The following is a 24,389-nucleotide window of genomic DNA, read 5'->3' as shown; positions in this document are numbered from 1 at the left end:
AGTCTCGCATGCGACAAGATTGAGACAACTCAACAGGCAGCGATCAGGCGGGCTTGTATTCGGTGATAATTATCCTTAATAAATGCAAAGGATAACGGTGATGTGGATAATGTTCACCATCCAGTAAAAAGAAAGATCATGAAATCAAAGGGATAAAGTTACTATGATCTATTAGGGAAGTATCATTCACTTCTTCACCTTCTACTCACAATGCCATCTAGAAAGACCCCACCAACTATGCTTTCATTTCAATCTTATTATAAAAAGGAAAACACTACATGTAATCTCTCTCATGAGCTCATAAAAAACATTCACAAGAAAGTAACACTTTTTGTCCCTTTGAAGCTCGCCCTTTTTAGCTTTTATCCATTGATTACCAGGAGACGCCTTTTGTGGTTTTTGATTTTGAGGCTTGACATTCTTAGAGTTTTATCAAAGTTTGCAAAGGTGGAAATTGTGCTCCACAATTTCATTGTTGGGTTTGTCTACTTTGGTTTTGGTTCTTAGGCTGAAACTAGTACAGTCGAAGACACTAATTTCATCTCATGATCTGTAAGTTGAGGAACAAGATCCTTTCTTTCTGAGTTCATACTAATCATGGCACGCTCTTTAAAGAGTGTTTTTATTGTTCCTGAATTGAATGAGAGCATGCTTGGCTCCAAAACAAAAGGAGCTTTGAACAAAGCAAAATCAAAGGGTTGTTCTGTTTTGAACAATGCCTTCATGGGAGAATCTGTTGTCCTAGATGAAAAAGGTTTAGGGTATTGGAGTTCAAAAGCCTCTAGCAGTAGCAGTGTTTCTGTTCATGTATGTTGCACCTTTGTTTTCTGGGTATCTAAGCCTTTTTTCTTCCCAATGGTACTTTATTACTTTATTTTTATTTCAGGCGCAAGCAACAATCAGTGTTAGCAAGAGTTTGAAGTGGTGGGAAAAGAACCTGAAGCCTAATATGACTGAGATCCATTCAGCACAAGAACTGGTTCATTCTTTGCTCAAAGCTGGTGATTCATTGGTTGTGGTTGACTTCTATTCTCCTGGTTGTGGAGGTTGCAAAGCCCTTGATTCAAAGGTATATGTATGTGTCTTTGTTGTGGTGAAAGAATTCTATATACCAACTAAAATTCTTATGCAACTTTTCTTTTTCTTTTTCTTTTTTCTGGTCACAACATTTGACATGGTTTCATGTGACCAGATCTGTCAAATAGCTGGATTGCACCCAAATGCAATATTTCTGAGAGTAAATTACGATGAACTGAAAAACATGTGTCACGGTTTGCGCATTCACGTGTTACCTTTCTTCAGATTCTATAGGGGTGCGGAGGGTCGAGTTTGTAGCTTTAGCTGTACCAATGCAACTGTAAGAATTTTACTTATACTGTTCTCATCATGTGCTATGTTTTTTTTCTTGTCTTTTCTTAAATTATGACGTTATTCTATGTCTATGTTATTGTTATGTAACAGATCAAGAAATTCAAGGATGCCATGGCAAAATATAGCAATGAAAGGTGTTATTTTGGTCCATCTAAAGGTTTGGAAGAATCTGAACTGAAAATTTTGGCCTCAATGGGTGAAATATCAAATGACTCTTCGCTCTTGGTATATCCCAAACATGAGAAAATGAAGAATTTGGTTAATGATTTTTCTGGAGTTTGGAACATGGCTAGTAACAGCAGGGGAGTTATGAAAGACAGTATGTTCTGAAATTGATTTTGAAACTACCAAACAGAGCATTTATTTATTTATTTTGTCTTGTTTTAGGATGAAGATTTTAGTTAAGTAAAACAGCTTACCATTTATTTGTTTTTTTCTAGAATATTTACTAATTTTTATTTATTCTGTAAATTATATTATTTAGTGTTGGGAGAGGGCTTAAGCCCTACCAATTTAATTTTAAGTGTACTGGGATGATTTCATAATTTTTTTTATCTCAAAATCATCGTTATTTATAGAATCTTCATGGTTGTTTAATATAATTCTTTGTTAAAAAATAAGTTCATTATATGTTCAGTTTTATGAAAAGAAGATAAACTTTTGGAAATTAAAATGCTGCATCAGTTATGAATTTCGCGTTTATTGAAAGTCATAATCAATAGATGCTTCTTCCTCATATAAAGTTTTCAAATCAGTTACTCCTTTACCGTCAAGATTAAGCCCTCCACAGATATAGTTCAAAACTGAATGAAAGTAAAAAAGCACTTGAAGAAAATTGATAGTTGACAGAAAATGTGCAGAACAAATAAATAAATAAATTCTGTAAGAGTTATTTTTATATTATGTTATTTTTTATTTTTGTGTAATGAAACAAATTTTTTAATTTAAAAAATATTTAAAATTGTAACAAAAATATTCCTACCTTTTCAATTTATGTCACCAACACCAATTTTAAAAATTAATTTATTCAGTATTTTAGATTGTATGCTATAAAATTATTTATTTTAATTTTTATATATTAAATATTTTACTATCTGTAAATTTAAACAGTACAATCTAAAAAATAAAAGTTATATATCCACACTAAAGAACTTAAAAGATATCTGTAAATATTAAAATAATTGTTTTTAAATATAAAGAAAAAAAAAGTTTATACAACTTCTTAGGAAGTAATTAAATATTAGGAAGATCAAGAGTAATAAAATAAAAACAAATGTATTTTTTTGCACCAATGTTGTAAGTACATTAGGTGCAGCAGTATTGATCCAAGAGAATGATTAACTCAGACTTTGTTGGTATTAAAAAATATGATGGTTGATGAAGATGATTCCATAGTTATAGTCTCTTTGATATGAAATTTAAAGTTTAGATATAAATTATAAATTTACTTAATAAAATTTAATTTATTTTCTAATTGAATCAAATTAATTCAAGATCAAGTCTTAAGATACTCTTAAATATCTTACTTATAGACCATGTTGATATATCTATAAAAAATCTGTTGAGTAAATCTGTGTGCGCATGCTGTTTGTTAAATGCAAATAATCAGGGTGCGAAAACTTGAGCTTAGATATACTTTTTCTTTCTTAATTTTTTAAAATTGTATCAATTTCTTTCTTAATTTTTTAAAATTGCATCAAAAGCACGTTAATAACTATATATGGAATCATTGAAAAGAGCGACAAATGTAAATATTTTTTAATTTTGTTTATAGTAAGATATTTTTTAATTAATTATATTAAATAATGGTAATACTCCTGTCATGTTTTGCTTCTATTTTATAATAATATCTAACCTTCTAGGTGTGTTAAATAAATATGTACTTCCCACTATGATATAATCTGTTTGGAAGATATATAGTTAGAAATTTTATTTCTATCATGTATAAAGATAGAATTTATTACATTTAAATTATTAAATTACTTTTAGCTTATTAAATAATTTAAAAAACTATTTTACTTCTATAATGTTGATTTCTGAAACTAATTATTTTATGTGATTAATGAAAGCATATACCGGTATTATTTATACTTACAATTTAGGTTTAATACTCTTGATGGTTCTTATTTTCGTAAACAACATTTAAATCGTTAACCATCATTGCTCCAACTATGCAAGCACCAAATGAGATGACATTTAACTTCTACCACGTCACTATCTTCTTCAACCTTCAATCCAAACAGAAACCGAAAACCTACTTTCTCTCTAGTCACCTAACCCTAGCACTGCCACCGAACCCTAACGCCACTGCAGTCATAGAGATTGTCCAAAGTCACCATGTCGCCGTGAAGCCGCGCCTGCAGAGAACCATGACAGCCATCACACGCAACCTCCATGGCCACTACCATCAAAGTCGCGATCTCTCCCAAATCACGAAACTCTCCTGAGGCTGTCGCGTTACCCAGATCACCTTCGCGCTTCCACCATCACAGGATTTTCTCAAGCCGCCACTGCCAGCATCTCGTACTTGCAAATCAAACACAAGTACTCAGAAACAGAGAAAGTTGAATCGCACCACCCAAACCGCTAAGTCTTCACCGTCAATAATGCCACAAGTCGTCCTAATCTCGAACTCCATTTGAATCTTCATTCTCGCGCATCAGCCATGAATCATCCAAATCGAGAGCTTCATCGTCAGCGCGACAATCCTTGCCGTCGTCGCGCAAAGCTCCAAGGCCATCATCTTCTCCAATCTGCAGAGAACCACAACGAAATCCAGAAAAATCCCAAATCAAAGAAACCTAGAATCGCGCCGCTGCTTGCCTCCAACGGCCACCATGAGTGTTTTCTTACACAACTAGGTTCGTCTTCTTCACGCTACCATGAGCCGCATAATTTGTGAAATCATCCTCCATTGAAGCAAAACCGCGAGCAACATTTTCTTTCTTCTTACGGCGCAGGTGCAGAAAGGTTTTCCCCAAATGTAGAACCCTAATTTTGGGGTGGTAAAGGAGCTACCACGAAGACTCTACTTTTGATGTGGCAGTAGTTAAATGTCATCTCATTAGTCTTGTGCACACCTGGACTGTCTGCCGTTAACGATTTAAACGCCGTTTGCAAAAAAGACTAAATTGAACAAAAATTACACTCTTTAGGACAACATTGAACAGAAAAAAAAAACTAGGACCAAATCGAACACACCTAACGAAAATAGGGACCATAAAGGGTATTAAGCCTACAATTTATTCATTTTTATACATGGATGGGCCTAGGCCTATTGGTTCAAATACTTGTTGATTTCTGAATCATTGTAGTTAATCATAGGTTATGGTAGTTAAGTGTCATGTTGCACTAGTCAAATAGAGATGGATTGAATACATGTCGATTTAGTAGTCTGACATGTACTCGTCAAAAGACAAGACCTATAATGATATGATCGATACTCGATCATATACAATACACCACCTTTAGGCTATACATATGACATGTTTAAGGCTTGTGAAGAGCTTCAACAAATCAAACATTAATTCTTCATTTTTTACTTTTCGACTAGGATATCAATACTCGATAGTTGTCTTGCAAAGAAAATCATACATTAATAGTCCCCTAGACTCGAGAAGCATAATGACAAAGAGGTTGTAATGATTAGGTGTTAAGTATGATGTGGTGAGGGGGCATAAAGGTATGAGACTAATGTGTTGCACATGAAATGATGCAATGCAAGGAAGGGACAAAGTTGAGATGTTAGCCTTTAGATCTAAAGAGATGAAATGGTTGAGGGGAAGGGGTGGGAAGATGAAAGGTCACAAATTTTGTTATATATAGGAGCCTCATTTGAGCACTAAGTTTTGAGAGATTGTTTTTCTGTCATTATCTTTGTGAGAAAAGTTTATCATTTCAAAATCCTATTACTCAAAAGTTGATTAATTAAAAAGGTATGTCTTACAGAGAGTCAAATATGGGTTTTAGAGAAGATTCAGATAGTAGTCAGATTTCAATGTCATTGAATGCTTCATCATCTTGTACCATGGGTGTGGAGAGGGTATGAATGGGTAAATCCTTTAGATAGAATCAAATTTTCAAAATTTCGATGGTTTAGAATTTAGGGTTTAGGAGGAGTTTCCGAGGATACAATCTCGCTTAGGAGGATGAATGTCATTGATAATGCTTGTCATGGTTGAGAAAAGTATGAAGAGGAATTCTTTTTGGTGTATATAGATTTTTTCTTCTTTTTTTTTTTTGTAAAAGGCTGAGTAGTGAGACCGAAGACTTGTAATTTGAATTGAAATGAAGGAACAAAACTTCTTGCCATCTTCTTGTCTATTTTATGTTTGCATAACTTTTAATTTTTATGTAAACTTTGAATAACAGATTTATATATGAATGAGTAGTATATTCCATGTTACCGTATAATTGTCTTGTTGAAAGAGAAGTTTGAACATTGTTTATTGTTGAGGTTTAACCAGGACTGTCTAGGTAGGCAGCATGGAATTGCATGAAAGGTTCAACCAAGACCGCCTAGATAGGCGGCAGGAAACTACATAGAAGGTTCAACCAGGACCGCTCGGGTAGGCGATAGAAAATTTCTGGAAAGGTCCAACTAGGATAGAAAATTGCATAAGAGGTTCAACCAAGACCACTTAGGTAGGCGGTAAAGAACTCCTTAGTTTCTTGCAAAATATTCAAAGAGAAGTTTATTATTGAAGGTAGAAACCCTTTTTTTTATTGATGAAATGTCTTGTTAAAACCTTCTTGGCCAAAACCCTTCCTCAGGGAAAAAAGACCTAGTATAGAAAGAGTACACTCAAGGTTATAAGCAATCAATTATCTACAAGTTCCTAGCTGAAATAAAACTTTAAACATCTCAGAAACACGGTGTGCCTTATGAAACACTAAAGGTGGTCGACCTATATTAGTTCTTTAACCATATCCATAAGCATAACGCATTCATCTATGGTTGGGCCATTATTAATGGTACTTACAATATTTGTTCATGTTAGCATTCGACGGGTTTTGAGATTTTCTCGACGGCGGTATAAAATCTAACTTGCAATATTAATTCATGTCTACATTCACAATAGGTGTCAATTGTTCTTACATAGCCGAGTAAGTATCCTGCAAAGACTTTCCCGAACTCTTCAAATGTTTTTAACCTTTAAACTTTAGAGTACTCATCCTTCTTGTATTGGATAGTGTGTTTCTGCAAAAGACACTCTAACGCTTAAATTAGTCAGTCACGTCAACAAGCAATAAATGCATAATTAATGAAGACGTAATAATATACCTCGTAAAATATATTATTTATATTTATGATTTATGAGCTTTTTTACCTAAATGGGTCTAGACCTATTAACCCAAATACTTATTTATTTTTTAATCATTATAATTAATCATAAGTTATAATACTAAGTGTATTGTATAATATTGGATTAGCTACATAAAAATGAACCAATTACACTAATTCAACATATACTCACCTCAACACCTATTATATGATATTACAAAGAGTACTCAAAATAAATTTTCTTATTTAATTTTTCGGTGCCTCAGTTTTTTAATTCAATTAATACCCATCAAATTTATCTCAATCTATAGGGTATTTCTCTCTTAATATAACATCAATTACAATTTCTTTTGTCGAGATTTCATATTTCCTTGGATTGGTATAACTTTTCAAAACATGTAAACTTCAAATTCTTTTATTATATAATTTTTTATTTTGTGGTTCAACTATTTAACTTATTTAAGATTTTTTCAAGTTTATCTAAATAGATTTATTTTTTAATATTTGTAAAAAGCAATACATATTATAAGAGCATAAATTTCAATTATATGTATTTATTTTAATTATATTTAATATTTATATAGTTATAATTTGTATTTATTATATAAAAAATATTTAATTAATGTTTACAACATATATAATATGAATATAAATATGTCTATTATCCAATGAGAATAAATATAAAATATCAATTTTATATCCAAATAAAAATAATATATATATATGTGTATATATATATATATAAATTTTTATTTAAAAAATAAAAGAAAAATATATTTACAGTTCAAGTAATGCATATATCTGATGAGTATTAATAAAAAAAAATCTATTTTATTAAATAACTTTTTTAAAAGAAATAATTTGTATATTATTATTCAAATAATAATACATAATTACAAGTTTTCAGCATAAAAATAATAATATGCACATAAGTTTTATTGGAAGAAAATAACCGTAATAATACTCACCTAGCTCAGTCCAAAATAAGTAGACACGTTTAACTTCTTCCTTTGAGATATTAAAAACTTGGAATATCAATTTTGATAAAAAAGCAACGTTTGGGTCCCATTTGTACCTCTAAAAGTGCCATCCAGTGTCACTGACACTTGATTAAGGGGGAATGACATGAACACTTTATAAAATATACACTAGCAGTGGGTATAAATATTATAATAATATATTTCCATTCAATACAAACAAAGAAAAATTAGTATTATGTCTGTTAGATAAAAAGCAAAAGATAAAATATAAGACATAATAAAAATCAAATTTACAATTGAATAAATTAAAGTGTAACCCTCTCGAATTCTTTGCATAACATATAGAAGAATGCATTATTTATTTAATATGATTTTTTGTTAACTATATGTAATTTATTCTATTGTGGGTTATTTAATTTATTAGATTATGTTTAAATTGGTAGAGAAAAGTTTGCTATCAACACTTTAAGGAGTTTAATTTGGTAAAGTTAAGTTTCAAATTTTGACTTTTATGAATATAAAACATAAATTTCATTTTAGTTCTCTGTAGGAGTGAAATTTTAAAAGGGTTTATCCACCTTAGTTACATAGTCCAACTATGCAAATGGTGCAGGCCACGTGCATTACACTGTGTATCTGATATACAGTAAATATCTGACTTTGTTGTCTTCTTGAAGGTTATATATATATATATATATATATATATATATATATATATATATATATATATATATATATATATATATATATATATATATATATATATATATATATATATATATATATATATATCTGTGTGTGTGTGTCCAGTGAAGATAATTTTTTCATTGATTCAAAAGAAGGAGAAAAAGAGATCATATAACTTGCATATTTTTATTTTGATTAATAAATATCAATATTTTTAGTATAAAAATTTAAAATGTTTAATATAAAAATAGTAGAAAAAAGCGATGAAGAAAAACAGACCTAGATCTTGTCACAGTACATGGTTTCATGTAAAGTAAAAGCCAAGAAAAGCTGAGTCACTTCTGAGTCAGTCCTATCTTATTTTTCTGGCACATTCAATCCAATATATACTACAAATATATGCAGTGTACAACTTACCTTTGTCACAATAAAATCATGAAACCTAGGCTTTGTGGGGTCCACACCAATTTTTTTTTTTGTCCGTTTATAATTTAACATGATCAATTATTATCATCACATGATTTTTTACATGTTTTAGATATACTATTGGTATCTAACTTTCTAAATTTATTTTGAAAATATTAAAATAATATAGATTGTACATCAGTCTATGTTTCTTTTTTCCGCTTCTGCACATGCATTGTGGTTATTTACTTTGGTGCAGAAAACCGCAGAAATTAGGAGACCCAATAAATCTCTGCTAAAAAGTGAAAGTAAAAATAATATCACAAAAAGTTGATATAATAAGTGAAAGCAAACAACATGATAATTGATGTCAAAAGTTGGCCAGTTTCAACTTTGATGGAAGTATTATATGAGTTATAAAGGTACTTTGGTTGTATTATATGTTGTTTGAAACTATTGAAGATTGTTGGATGGTACTAAGTATAGGAAAGAAGTAGGTCTTTGGTGTAAATTTAGAGGTTTAAGGGGTGATTTTCTAAATTTTTGGTCTAAAGTTAAAGTTTGTGGAGAACCATTTATGTGGTTCTTAATGACTTGTTTACGATGAAAGTTAATTGGTATGTGATGTAGGAATGAATGGTAATTATTACGGTGAAGTCAAAATGGTATTTCAAAGATGTTTTGGAGGTTCCAATAGGTAAAGAGATAACGGAAACGAATATGGTAAATTGCATATGTAGGTCTGTCTTTGGTGTGATGTTTTGGAGGTTCCAATAGGTAAAGAGATAATGAAAACGAATATGGTAAATTGCATGTGTAGGTCTGTCTTTGGTGTGATTTACAACTGTTTTGGGTTAGGAGAATGGTATAAAATTTATACAAGAGTATTTGATGATTTGTGGGTGAAGTTGACTTGGTTTTTGACTAGATTTAGTGGTTTTGATATGTGAAATTTTGAATTAGATATTCTGGACTATTTATGATGATTGGAAGCCTATTTTTAAGTCCATAAGGACTTATTCAAGCCATTAGTTGTAGAATTTAAGTCTTACAAGAGATAGAATTGAGTTTGGTATGGTTTAAGGTAGTAAGTTGGTTTGAAGTGGTCAATTTGAGTTAGATGTATGTTTTTTGAGGTTTATTAGTGTCTATAGGGTCCTAGAGATTAATTAAAGTTGTGGGGAAAGCGTTCAAAGTTATACTAATTGATTATGCAATAATTTCTATTTTGATCGATTATTACACTAACTTAATCGATTAAAAGATACACTTTAGCCTAATCGATTGTGACACTAACTTAATTGATTAAAACAAACACTTTAGTCTAATCGACTATGTTAGTGACATAATCGATTAAAATTATACTGCGTCACTAAAAGACTTTACCTTCAATAGGGCATAACCATCAAAATGCACTAATTCAAGTAACTATAACTTCTTAGAGAGAGGATGCTTCTTGAAGGATATTATAGTTTGTTTATCAGACATGCAATGAGAACATTTCTCTAACCCTTCACTCTTTAATGCTAAGAGGTCATCCTTTTTAACTAAGCAGTTAAGTTTGTTTTCAAAAATATGACCAAGCCTTCAATGCCATAAAGATGACTCTATATACACGACATTCACACTGTCTTTAGCAACCAAAGATTTTATCTAGTAAAGCTTAGAGTTTTTCTCCTCTTTGACCACAATCAAGTTACCTTTGGTGAGCTTCCACTTTCTAGAACCAAACTGGTTATCATATCCCCCATCATCAAGTACTTACACAGAAATCAAGTTAAAGCAAACATCTAGAGCATGTTTAACTCCTCTAAGCAACAACTACATCCCCATGTTGGTTACATCACCAACACCAATAACCTTAGACACCTCGTCATTACTCATTTTCAATACTACAAAATCACCAGATGTATAAGATGTGTAGAACTCCTTCTTAGATGTAACATGTAGTGTAACACCACTATCAATGCTCTCATCGGATACGAGATTAATAGTGTCATAATCACAAAGATAAACAAGGTTACCATTGTTAAGACTTTGGCAAGTGCACCAAATCGTTTCAAGTAATAAACCGGTAAGATCGGGTATCGTTTCCCAAGAGACTCGTGTCACCAAACAATCGTGTAATTTCTAACTAACGTTGACTAAAGAATGATTCCATAATTTGGGTTTTTATGCAATTAAAGTAAATATGAAACATAAATAGTAAAAGTGATCTTTGATGACTCAAACACTTGGAAACACATAAGATTAGAAGTGATATGAATTGATATTGTTGGGGTTATGATTTCACCTACTTCACTCTTATGTATGGTAAAAATCATTTCCTCTTCATTAATATGCCAATGTCAATCTACTAATTTACTCAAACCCAATCCCTTGGTAGAGAGAGCCTAGACTTCCTTATTAAGCTCCAATTCCTTGGAAAACCTAACAAGTTAATCCACTTTAAGACTTGAGACCTAAGGCAACCAAAAGTTCAAGTTCTATCCCTAGATACAATTCCCTTTGGGTAATTTGTTCCAGTTATAGGTTCATACAATATTTCCCAACATCAAGCAAAATCTAAAATCATGCCATGGATAACAATGTCACAACAAGCTTTAAGAGAAGGAACAAAATACTAGTAATCATGAAAGACGTGTCAAATACATTCAAATCAATAGCAATACATAAGAGTTTGGTGGCTGCATCAATCCCCCAGCAACAGTGAAACTAGCGCTCCATGAATGGAGAGCTTGAGCTTACAACAATGATGGAAATGAAAGAACAAAGAAGACCCAAGGAAGAAGATGGATTGTTCCTACAACTCCTAACTCGCCTCCAAGAGCTCCAAATGAGAGAAAATGTGTCTGAGTGTCAAAAGATCCCAAGCTCTTTGCGCCTCTGAGTTAAATAGGGCAAATCTGCCATGTCAGCAAAGTTGGCGCTCCAGCCCCCACAAGGAGGGAGGCTCAGGCGCACGACAGTCCCGATGCACTGGCGCTCAATCCCCCATAGACTAGGGGGCTCGAGATAGCTTCAGCAGAATTCTGGTTCTTCATTTTGTTTGTTGTTTTTCTTGCTTTCCTTGGTTTCCAGTGCCTTCATTTGATGCATAGACTTCTTCCAACTACTTTAAGCACATAAAAGCAAGGATTAGTGATCAAAATATCTCATTAGAGCTTAAGGTGCAACCACTTAACAAACTAAAAAGAAAACTAGGATTTACAACGTAAAAAGTTAAGGAAGGATTGACATTTTCTCTTAATTCATGGTAAAATATGTCCTTATCAACCACATGTAGTAGTAGTAACATGATCACCATCATCATGATCTTTTTCTCTTTGCTAACCCTTTTTTCTTTGCTATTTTTTTTCCACAAAAAACAGTTCTTCTTTATATGTCCTGTTTTATGATAATAATGATACTCTATATTCTTGAACCGAGACCTGAACTTTCTCCTGCTTTTATCTCTACCACTATTTGTTCTTTCTTCTGGCTTTTTTCCCTTTTCTTCTGGCTTTTTTCCCTATTCTCTGTAACAATCACTTCTGAATAAGATGAAGTACCATGTGTCTTCCTTTTCATCTCCTCATTAAGTGCACCATTCTTTTCCATTTGCAAAGAAATATCACCATTAAGGGTAACACTTATCATGAAAACCCAAAATGTCTCCTACAAATCCGATAAAAATTTTAATAGGAAAGTCCCAATAGATCATTTTCAAATTGTATACCCACTTATGTTAATTGATCATAACGTCCTTGAAATTCACTCAAGTGATTTAAAATAGGAGTTTCTTCCTTGTACTTCAACTCCACAAAATTTTTCAACAAATATAATTTATTAGTCCCTAACTTAGAAGCATACAAGGACTCAAGCTTATCCCACAAGCTTCTCGCATATGTCTCATTAGCAACAAAATAATAAACATTATCACCAAGAAATTGCCTAATAAACCCACATACCTGTTGATGTTCAAAATCACGACTTATTGGAAGTAAAAATAGGAATATGAAAATTTTTCACAAATAGCAAGTCCTTCATTTTGCCCTTCCATAGGTGATAATATTCTCTTCAAAGAAATCATTATAGTATGTGCCTCCATCATTCATCTTACAAGTCCTTCATGTTGTCCTTCCATAGGTGATGATTTTCTCCATAAAGAAATCATTTTAATATATGCCTCAATCATTCACAAAAGCCAAACAAACCCTTAACCAAAGAGCTTTGATACCGCTTTGATGGGAAAATGAACCAACAATAACAACCCAACAAAGAGTAGCGGAAATTCAATCTCTCTTCTCGCAAGAACTTGCGAAGAGCACCATAAATAAATAAAGCAAAAATATAATCCAAAGCACAAAGAGACACTAACAATTTTTAACGTGGAAAACCCCTCAATGCAAGGGTAAAAACTATGAGTCCTCCAGATCAAAGAAAAATCCACTATGATTAATAATAGGGTACAAAAGAGTCTCCTATAAAAAAAACTAAATCGTGTTTCTAATAAGCCAAATTAACTAAGAATACATTCTTACAAATGAGAACAAAAAACATGAAAATTTTCTAAAGCAGAACTGTTGATGTGAAGCTATTTTCTCCAAAACTAGACCTTCAATTGACAATCCGAACGGTCAGAATGAAGAACCATATGTCTAGAACCCACTGTCCAAATATTAGCCTGATCCAACGATGAACGACTTCGCAACGATGAAAATATCAGTGCAGACTTTGTGTTATGCGGAAAAAACTTTCTTTCTTCCTTTCTGTCTTACTTGAATTTTCTTTCTCTTCAAAAGACTCTTTTGCACTTACTAATTTGACCCCTCTCCACTAAAAGAAAGTGAGACATAATGATCTAATTTATTTGGGCCTATTTTTCTTATAGCAAGGGAGCCCAATAACCCAACACTTATATGGTTGAGCTCAAGTCTCATTGGTGTTGTGTCTTCCAGTGAACTCTCTCCCTTTATTAAACCTAACAAGTGGTACTAGAGCTTATGGTTAGCTTGGTTACCATCCCAAACGAGTACAATATGGTTCCTGTATCGAAAGTTTTCCTGGTTAAGGGAAATTGTACCAATGTGAAGCACAATATAAAGGTCAAAACCCATTAACTTGTTGTCTTAAGGTTTTAGGTTGAGAATGATGTCAATCTCTACCTTTGATGCAAGAAAAAGTAACTTCCTAAAGTAAGATGCAAGATATTGCTCCTACAGGTAGAGGAAGATGTGTAAAACATGTCACCAAATTAAATGTTTTTGTTTTATATATAATATCTCACCTTTAAAGTTGTTTTCACTACCAATGCTACTTTAGAATAAACAACCTCATTTACCAAAGGTGAGGACAATGCCCTTAATAAAGGAAACAAAAGTAGTGATAGCTTCCAAAAAAATGTAATGGAGATATATCTTTCAAAATAACATTCAAATCCAGTAGATGCATTTGTTTGGAACAAATGCCTTAAAAATAGACCATAACTACATAAAATAAAAACAATTGAAACTTAAAAAAATAATAAGTAAATTTAATAATAATAAATAAAGGAAGACAAACATCTTAGAGAAGTTAAGAGTCATAACATTGGTTGTTGTGAGATCATGAAACAACTCCACTTCCATACGTAACTCCGCCTAATACTTCAACTCCTCTCATTGTGTTACTAATAAATTATGAAGTTAATTGAAACAAAATATTATTAATATACACAGAAACATAATTACAAACAAATTTTAAAGGTAAAATATAGAAGACTCGTACGTGTGAAAACCTTACCAAAAAACTTAAACTCTTCATTGACATTGATATTATCAAATTGAGTTATAGTGGTCCTCAGCCAATTTTGAGCACAAATAAGTGCTTCAACATTGGTGGACTTAAAGAGCTTCTAAAAGCACCCCAAACTTATACCTCGTACCACTACACCTTCTAACAACTCCTTCATTTCTCCATACAAAAGCTTCTAATAGCTTCCTTCCACCTTTGTTCCATCATCATTTCTTATCTCCATCTTTTCTTCATTCCACTATAGCAAGCACCTGCATTGTCACAAAAGCCTTAATCTCCTTCTCTTTTAAGGTAATTTGAGTTTGTTTGGGTTTCGATATTTTTTAAGGTGTAGACCATATCTTTCTATGTTGTAGTATGAAATTTTTAGGACTAAAACGAATTTAGAACTTGGTTAAGTGCGAAAAATGAATTTTGAAATCCAGTGGTTAGTGTTCACCATATTTGGAAAGTCGGTGGTGGTAGGGAAAATTAGATCAGCTCACCGAATTTCGAAAACCAATTGAGTGAACATTCACTGGATTTCAAAATTTGGTTTGTGTGAAATGCGTCCACCAAATATGGAAAGTCAATTTGGGGAAAACTGGTTCAGTTCATTAGATTTCAAAACCTAGTTGTTTTAGTGTCCACCAGATTTTGAAATTCGGGTTGTGTCAAATGTGTGCACTAGATTTTGAAATGCATTGGTGTTAGCAAAAGTGAGAGTGTTCATCGAATTTAAAAATTCATTTGAAATCCGGTTTATGTGTAAAATGTTGGTGCACTGGATTTGGAAATGCGGTAGTGATTGGGTGTACCAGTTTTCAAAATTTGATCCATGCAATCAATCACCACTGGATTTCCAAATATGGTGAAACCAACCATTTCACAACAAGAGTCGAGTTTTGATATTCAATGAACACTGATCGCCAAATTTCTAAATACGAAGAAAAATGTGGTTACCTAACTTAAAAGAGAAGATATGAGGCTTTCATTGTACCAAATGAAGGTGTTGCCTCATGTTACTATGATAAAATGATTCGCATGAAATGAAGAGAGAATGTGGAGAGAAGAAATGATTTTGAACGAAGAAAAATGGAAGGAGCTAGGAGAACTGAAGAAAACTGCCTTGAGATATAGGATATTTTGTGGCATAACAAAGTAAAAGAAGGTGAAATAGGGTTTCTACTCTAATAATGGTCAAAGGCTAATTTAGTCATTTCAAAAAATTTTGGAGTGTAGGAAAAAAAGCATAAACTGTAGGAAGAAGCCACTTCCACTTATTCCTTATAATCACATATAAGGTGATCTCATTGGGTTTCACATTTTTAATAATATATATATATATATATATATATATATATATATATATATATATATATATATATATATATATATATATATATATATATATATATATAATCAGAGCTTCTCTTGCAATCAACTAAGAGGTTTTGCGGTAGGTGTAAGATTTTATGTGTGCAAGTCAATGCATAAAATTAATATTAAGTATAGAAATAATTATATTATGTATAATTACTTGTTTAGTTGTGAGTTAATAAGGATTTATTATTATAAAAATTATAAAATATGCACGTTGAAGTTATCGTTAACTTATCTTTTCTTTCGTGTGTTGTGATGTATCCACATACAATGTATGTTATACATTAAGAGAAGATAAGATAAGTGAGCTACATATGTACAGCATCTTTATGTTTTACATACTTTCTCTAAATTTACAATACATTCATGTTTGTTAAAATTAATATTGTAACTTATGAATAATATTATAATACATATGTCATGTACTATGTAGTGGTGTGTTTAATATAAATTTGAAATACTTTAAATTAGTATTAATAAGTTTACTAATATGGGATATTATATAACTTATAATTTTCATAAGATTAAATTAGATTAAAAATTTGATTAGATTTATGGCTATTCCTTCGTGCACCCCATAATTCCTTCATCACGCCACTGTCGTTTCCATTTTTCAGAACGTATTTTATGTGTTATGAAAACCTCTTTCAGAAACATATTTCATCCAAAAAATTCTTCCCAGAAGTCACTGCATGTCTTCGGGAAAATTTTCAGAAATCTTATTCTGAAAAAACTTTTTCAGAATGTATCATGTGTTTCAAAAATCTAATCCAGAAACTTTCTTTTCTAGCAATTTTTCTCAAGAAAAATTTATTCCCAAAAGCCTTTTCCGAAACTCTACAAAATATATATTCTGAAAATCACTTTGTCTAGAGAATAAAATGATTATTTTGAAAATTTATAAATGTTCACGAAGAATGTGGATATACATGTAGGAAAACGTAGAGTTATTAGGTCATATATTGGCCATTTCGTTTTGAACTTTCAATATCTCTTCTCACACCTCCATAGAGTGTGTAAAAGATAAACTGTCTCTGGCCACCCCTACTACCACCACCCCTAATGTTGTTGTTTTCACCTACTTTTGAAAATTATTTTTATTTTGAATTATGTAATTTGAAAGTTTCTTTCAGATTGTCCAATTCAAAAATTCCTTTTGAATTACAAAAGTCCAAAGTTAATTTCGAATTCATATGTAACCCATATTTCTGAATCTATAGCTATTTCGAATTCTTAATTTAAAAATATAATATTAGCTTTAATTACAATTGGGTACACGTTTATAAGTTCTGATAGTACAATAAAAAAATTAAAAAAAAAAAAGCTTCAAACTAAAAAAAATGCAGAAGAAGATTATTGGTGTGTAAAAAGAATTGGTGTAAGGCCCCGCCTCAAGGCTGCAACTTCAAAGCCCATAAATTGTTAAGCTTTTCCTACAAAGTCCACACATACAAAATAGACTCACTTTTTTTAGTGTTTCCTGCACCTCCAAATTTTTTAAAATACCTACATTATCCATAGTTAAGAGAGTTTAATATTTTAAAAGAAAAAAATTAAAAGTGGTCAAAGATTCTGGCTCAGCAGAGATATTATTCCCATGCTTTTTCTCTCGCATCTCATTCTCAACATTCGCATTTCATTTCTCCATACTGCCATACAGCACCAGTACCCTCTCCTCTACGTTTCCTCTTTCCAGTAGCACCCAACACACTGTTTTTCCTTCAAATCGGAAGCTTTCCAGTAGCACCCAGCACACAACAGTTTCCTCTTCCATTGTCGCACACACACAGGTTGTCCATTGTCGAGCTCGTCCATTCTCGCATAGAGGTCGTCCGTTGGTCGTCCTGTTGGTCGTCACGCGAAGGCCAGAGAGATAGAGGAGCTCATCCAGCGCCGGCCAGTGTAGAGAAATACCCACTCACAATCCCTTTGAGCACCCAACGGAGGTTGGTTTGTGTTGTTTTTTTATGCTAGTAGATTTCTTGTGCAGATATAGTTGAATCAGGTATGGAGGGTCGACAAGGGCTGAATCGGATCTCCATAACCGATAAAGCCTTCATCGGATGTTCAGATCCGATGAATGCTGAATCGGTTATGGAGATCCGACTCAGCCTATGTCGATTCTCCATTCCCGATTTTATGTTGATTTTTTTTATTTTGTTTATATTATATTTTAATTTAATATTTAGTTTTTATTTTCTTTCGTTTGGTTGAGTTATTTGAAATGTTATTATTTTAGATGTTCTGTTATAATAATTATTAATTTTTGTGTTTTAATTTTTTTAAATGTTATGTTATAATTATTTTAAATTTTTTGTTTTAATTTTTAAATTTATAGTTATATGAATTTTCTTTTAATTAAATTGTTATATTTGAAATAATTATTTATTAATATAAAGAAATAATTTTATTCCTTTTAATAAAATTATTTTAATTATTTTAATTTTCCGTTTTAATTTTTTAAATTTTTTGTTCTAATTATTTTATATTTTGTGTTATAATTATTTTAAATATTTTGTTATAATAATTTTCAATTTTTTTTTATTTTTTTTTAATTTTTTAATTTATAGTTATTTGATTTTTATTTTAAGAAAATTGTTTTAATTGAATTAATTTTTTATTTATATCAAGATTTGAATTAATTTTTTTATAGTTAGAAGATTTGTTGTTATTTATTTTTTGTGAAATATTAGATTTTTACAGTTAGTTAAAAATGTTTTAATTATTTGTAATTATTTGAAATATTTATAATTTTGTTAGAGATTTAAGTTATTTTGTTTGTAATAATATATTATTTAATTTTATAATGAATTAGTTAAATTGATTTTATTTGAAATAAATTGTTTTGAATAATTTATTATTTTTTACTAGTGAATTTTTTTTTAATTATTATAATATTATTGTTAATAAAGAAATTTAGAATAGACATGGCTGATACTCGAGGAGGTTCCTCTTCACATCGCGGAGAGAGTTCGTCACAGGGTGAGAGGCGGAGACCTACAACTTCTGCTCGTAGAAGACGTGGAGCAGTTGACTCTGATATTCATGTTGAGGACCATGGAGATGTGAGGTTTCACGAGGATGTAGTTGAGGATCATGCATATGAGGAGCATGATATTGAGCAAGAGGAGGATCATGAGGATGTTGCTGAAGGTGGATTTCCTGGAGGTCCATTAAACGCTTCAATATTGACACATTACATTCACCATGTTGCTTATGCGATATGGCATGGTCGGGTAAGTGCAAAACTTTAATTTTAATGAATATTGTTTAGTTAAAATAATTTTATACTAAATATTATTGTTTAGGAACGGGAGAAGATCAAGTTGATCTCCCATGGGAAGAAGTTAAACAGATTAGGATCCTGCCACGAGGGCATTAGAGACATCGTTAATGGTTCTGGTCTGATGTCTTTGGTGGGCATGCCATATGACTATGTCGATAGGGGTCTACTGTTGGCATTTGTAGAGAGATTTCATTTCGAGACTAGTAGTTTTCATCTCCCCATGGGTGAGATGACTTTGACTTTAGATGATGTGTCATCGTTGCTGTACCTCCCAGTTTTAGGGCAGTTATGACATCTATAGGAAGTAGATTTTGAAGACAGTAGATGCGCCATTGAGGAGATTTTAGGCATGGATGGCGGGAGAGTTGGTGCTAAGTTACATGCAACTCAAGGTGTGAAAGCCAGATTGAGCTGGCTTCGAGACATCTACGCTGAGCACTGTGAGCAGCAGCAGTGGGAGTACGCTACTCGGGCATACTTGTTGCATCTAGTTGGATGCAGTATATTTGCTTATAAGACTGTCACATCCATTCGCGTGTTTTATCTTTTGCTCTTTAGAGACGTACACACATGTGACCGATATGCCTGGGGCGTTGCTGCACTAGCATACATGTATGACCAGCTAGGAGATGCCAGCTTGGCTTCGACCAGGTTATTTGACTCTTTTACAGGTAGAAATTTAGTTTACAATTTGATTTGATTGGATTTTTTCGATGTTGATCATGAAATAATGTATAATTTTTGTTTTGTAGAGTTGGATATATGATTACTTCCCTACATTGGGAAGAAGGCGTATGGTGTCTTCGTACATGGAAGACAGACCGCGTGCTGTAAAGTGGGAGTCACCGAGGCAGAGTTCCATCCTCTTGGAGGCAGGGTTCCACATATCACTTGTAATACCCACCCATCGCCATTACCAGATGGTTTACCCCTGGAAAGGACACTCACATTTTCGAGTGCCATATGCACTAGGTTGGTCGGATTTGTATTTTCTATATTTTCCGCCTCTTTCACATCCTAGCAACACAAAGGTCTTCCTCCTAGGTTGACCGGTAGCTTTATCGGATCTTATAGTCACCACAACAAATTCTAGATCATATGTAATCCCTTTTACCCATTTAATTAAGTTAGATCATATGCAATCCCTTTTACCTATTCAATTAAGTTTTCACACGAAGAAAAAATTTCATTTGTTGTGAAATTATTCGTCAAATCTTCCTCAGCAACCTCATTTATAAATGATGAAAAATTCTGATAGCATGGTACAATTTATTTCAGAATCCATCCTATAATGATATCCGTCCATTTAAATTATAATCACCTATAAAAAATAAAAAAATAATACAATAAATTTAAAATGTATAATTATATTATAAAATCAAAAACTAATAAAATAATTATACAATTATAAATTTATGAACAATATAATCTAACTTAAAAAAACACCAAGTTAAATAAACTTAAAACTATATAAAAAATTATTAAAAATTTTCATAACAATTTTTATATCTAAAACTTATAAAAATTAAATATTTAAAATGCATTTTTATATTAACATCAAATAATAATTATAAAAATAAAGTTAACTAGTTTTATTCAATTTTTATATAAAAAAAAACCTACTTAAATAATATTCATAAAACAGCATGCAAAATTATGAAAAATTCGTAACAATTATTTTTTTAAAATTACATATTATCTAATTATATTATAAATTCATAAAAATTATACATATACTTAAATATAATTATAAAATAATAAAATAATATATAAAATAACTAAAAATTATATAAATAAATGAATGACCGTCAAATATCTTATGAAAATCTAATATATTATATATTGTTCCATCTTCAATTTTTTAAATAAATCTAATCCTTGCTTGTAATAATTGAGTATTCAAATAGGTAACTCAGTTTTTCCCATAAAAAATTGTATGGTCAGCTGAATAACAGACACTGTTACTAAATAAAATAGTTACTAAATTAGATAGGCGATATATATATATATATATATATATATATATATATATATATATATATATATATATATATCGAATTTCCATATGTGATAGGTAACTGAGTTTTTTAAATTGATTTTAATAAATTCAGAAGAAAAAATTATATCAATTAAAAAATATCTAATTTCATTATAGACTAATACGAAATCATAAATAATTTTAAAATTAATAAAATAATTAAAACAATAACATAATTAAAGTTTTATGTATAACATTAAACATGTATCGAATATTGATATCCAAATTCTCACTATCAGATCTCCACATCCGATTCCTATGCATTCGGTTATTCTCATTTTGTTTCAAATTCATATGTAAAATAAAAAATTAATTTAGATATTAAAAATAAATAAACTAAATAAGGTAAACAACATACATAATATTTAATATAATCTAAGTTGAGTATCGGATATGTTTATCCGAAATTTCATATAATCAGATGTTCACATCCGATGCGCATCAATCGGATCTCCACATCCGATCGACATCATCGACTATCCGCAGTCGATGAGTTCATATCGTTTTTTCGTTTTTACACGTTTATAACTTCATGTTTCGGTAGCATGCAAACATATTAACGAAAATAAATTACATCTCCATCAATAACAATCCAACCATGAAATCTATCTATGCACACAAATTAAAAACAAATACTAACCTCTTTCTATAGCAAAAACACAAAGAAGAATGAGGTAATCCGAAACTGCACCAACACAAAGAGTCAAGCTGCCAATACACCACTCCAAAGTGCACACTCGAACAATACTTCTCTTTAGATAATACTCAATCACTCTCAAGACAAAAAATATTATCAAAGTCCTGTGAAGAGTTGTGGAAGAGTGTATGGTTTCTTTATAAAAAAAATGGGATGCAAGAGGTGTAGGGGTGAGGGTGTGCAGGATTGAAGGCTCCAAGGAGTGCAAGGGTGAAGGGGTACAGAGGGGTAGGAATGCATGTTTCTTAATTGGTGGAAAATAGAGGTGGAGTCAATGGTGGTTTTCAATAATCAAAATATTAAACTTTTAAACCATTTATTAATTAAGGACATTTTAGGAAATTGGAGGTGCATGATGAAATGCTTGAAGGTGCAGGATGAAACACTCCTTACTTTTTGGCAAGTTTGTACGCGTCTTGCATGGTGGTTTAGTGGAGTGGGCTGCATTAGATAAAGAATAAAATAAAGACATGCACCACCCATACCCAATTTACCCTTGCTATAAAAGGATGTCAACGTCCGTTTCACCTTTAACGGATGTTAAAATTCGTGAATGAATGTTGACATCTGTTTACATATTTTAACTTTTTTCTATATTTTAGTTTATTATTTTTGTTTTAGATTTTATTTTAATAATATTTTTTGTTTACGTAATATATTATAAAAAACAAAAAAAAATATTTTATAAATTGATTAAAAATATAAAAAAATTTAAATAATATTTATATATTAATTTAAAATACAATAAATTAATAAACTAAATAATTAATTAAATAATAATACATAAATTAAATTAATAATAATTCTTTTATTAAATAAAATAAAATTAATTTATATATAATTACATAATAAATTAATTTTTTTATTTTATTAAATAATTATTATTAATTTAATTTACCATGTAGATGAATAAGACGAGGATGCGAGTTTTAAACTCATATATTAATTTATATAAAATTTTGTTTCATCCTGATAATAATAATATATATATATATATATATATATATATATATATACTTCTACCTGCCTCTACTTCTACTGTATGAAGTATAAGTTATCATAGGTTTTAAATATCACAAAGAGAGTTCTAATAATGCATAATTTGGATTAAACTCGCACAAGGTTTCTGTTTAGAAAAAATCAACTTATCAAAACCTACTAACATTTTCATAGTTTTGGTAAATTTATATGTCTTGATTCAAAGGGAATCGAAACATAAAACTTATATCACTCGGTTAAAGTGAGAATCGATGTCTAAACTTCTGTAAAATTTCATTTGTCTCTCTTCAAAGTAGACTTTTCGCCTGACACCCTTTTGAAAAGGAGTTATTGTCTCGGTTGGTTAGAGAACCGAGGCAGAAAGCAACCTCTGAAATTCACTAACATGATAATGCAATCAGGACATACGGCATTGGTTCCAAACATAATTGAGGTAGTATGTCTTATACGGCATCGGTTCCAAGCAAAACCAAGACAGTATCTCCTGTCCAACACCTGATAGTTCTGATTTTTGAAAGTTTCAATTCCTTTTGTCAAGCCCTATGGATTCGGTTCTGGGGGAGCCGATGTTAAAATTGTTTTATGCTTCGGTTTAACCGCAAAACCGAGGCGTATAGGTTGAAAATAATTTAAAAATTGTGATTCCATATTTTATTTTTTTCGGATGACTTTAGGCATCGATTTCATCAATAACCGAGGCAATAAGTTGTCTATTGCCTCGGTTAAGTAAAGAACCAAGGTAGTACCTTTTTCGACAGTGTAAAAATTGTTAACCTAATGTTCATTCTTCTTTCTCGTGTTGTCTTTTGTTCTTCTTCCTCACGCAACATTGTCCCTCGCGAAGAACCATTGTCTCAATGCCTCCATTGTTGTTGCAAAGGTCAACATTTCTGCTTCAATTTGTCTCGCGCGAACTGTGCTACTCGTTGCTGCCACCGGTCGTTCGTCATCGCCATGGTCCCAGATTTCTCTTTATTCATGATCATCAATGAAGAATATGGATGCTTATTTTTCAACTCTCTTTAGTTATTTAATGGTAGCTTTGTATTAGTTATTTGCTCTCCAATAACATATATGTAAAATGCTTACCTAGAAATCTTGAATTCGATTTTTAACAAAATAAGTTGGCATATTGTTCTTCAGATGAATTGCTTTTGTCATTTTATCATATTCAACCTTTAATGGATAAATGGAAAATTTCTAATTGATTTTTCTGGCTGCTCAGAAGTAGCAATATGCAACTTTGGAATTGTATTATTGTCAAAGTGAAACACGTTTCAAATTCCTCAAAATGACTTTTATCTAACAAAATAAACTTTAGCTAGTCCACCAAACTTACTTTTGATTCGTTACTCATAACAGATTATTTATTCCTACTTTCAATTGGTATTCTACAATAATTTTTGTATATAATTGAAATAATTGTGTCTTATGCAGATATTTAATTCTACTACTTCAATTCCAGAGAAGTCCCTTAAATACATAAGGAAAACACTTGCCAAATA

The 24,389-nt window shown here is 31.1% G+C and overlaps 2 protein-coding genes across 2 annotated transcripts; both read left to right on the top strand.

Moving 5' to 3' along the window:
• The first annotated feature begins 286 nt into the window (after positions 1-286).
• LOC124844175 (thioredoxin-like 1-2, chloroplastic) lies at positions 287-1,916 on the top strand. The gene is made up of 4 exons (XM_047321059.2): positions 287-807; positions 887-1,069; positions 1,193-1,357; positions 1,462-1,916. The coding sequence occupies exons 1-4, from the start codon at positions 598-600 to the stop codon at positions 1,699-1,701; spliced, it is 798 nt and encodes a 265-aa protein (XP_047177015.1). The 5' UTR covers positions 287-597; the 3' UTR covers positions 1,702-1,916.
• Positions 1,917-19,499: 17,583 nt separating this feature from the next.
• Positions 19,500-19,984, top strand: LOC124844166 (protein MAINTENANCE OF MERISTEMS-like). The gene is made up of 2 exons (XM_047321048.1): positions 19,500-19,801; positions 19,903-19,984. Exons 1-2 carry the CDS (start codon positions 19,500-19,502, stop codon positions 19,982-19,984), a joined length of 384 nt encoding a protein of 127 aa, XP_047177004.1.
• Positions 19,985-24,389: the final 4,405 nt, after the last annotated feature.

Source organism: Vigna umbellata, chromosome 2, assembly GCF_029865625.1.
Source record: "Vigna umbellata cultivar VRB3 chromosome 2, Vumbellata_1.0, whole genome shotgun sequence".
Classification (NCBI taxonomy): Eukaryota; Viridiplantae; Streptophyta; class Magnoliopsida; order Fabales; family Fabaceae; genus Vigna; species Vigna umbellata.
The sequence above is the reverse complement of the archived record's forward strand: the minus strand, read 5'-3'. Positions and strand labels throughout refer to the sequence as shown.

Bases quoted from the DNA above. Each gene is read 5' to 3' on its own strand.
- LOC124844175 (XM_047321059.2), top strand. From the start codon at position 598: ATGGCACGCTCTTTAAAGAGTGTTTTTATTGTTCCTGAATTGAATGAG. The intron at 808-886 runs GTATGTTGCACC...TTTTTATTTCAG, and splicing joins GTAGCAGTGTTTCTGTTCAT to GCGCAAGCAACAATCAGTGT. The intron at 1,358-1,461 runs GTAAGAATTTTA...GTTATGTAACAG, and splicing joins TTAGCTGTACCAATGCAACT to ATCAAGAAATTCAAGGATGC.
- LOC124844166 (XM_047321048.1), top strand. From the start codon at position 19,500: ATGGATGGCGGGAGAGTTGGTGCTAAGTTACATGCAACTCAAGGTGTG. The intron at 19,802-19,902 runs GTTATTTGACTC...TTTGTTTTGTAG, and splicing joins GCCAGCTTGGCTTCGACCAG to AGTTGGATATATGATTACTT.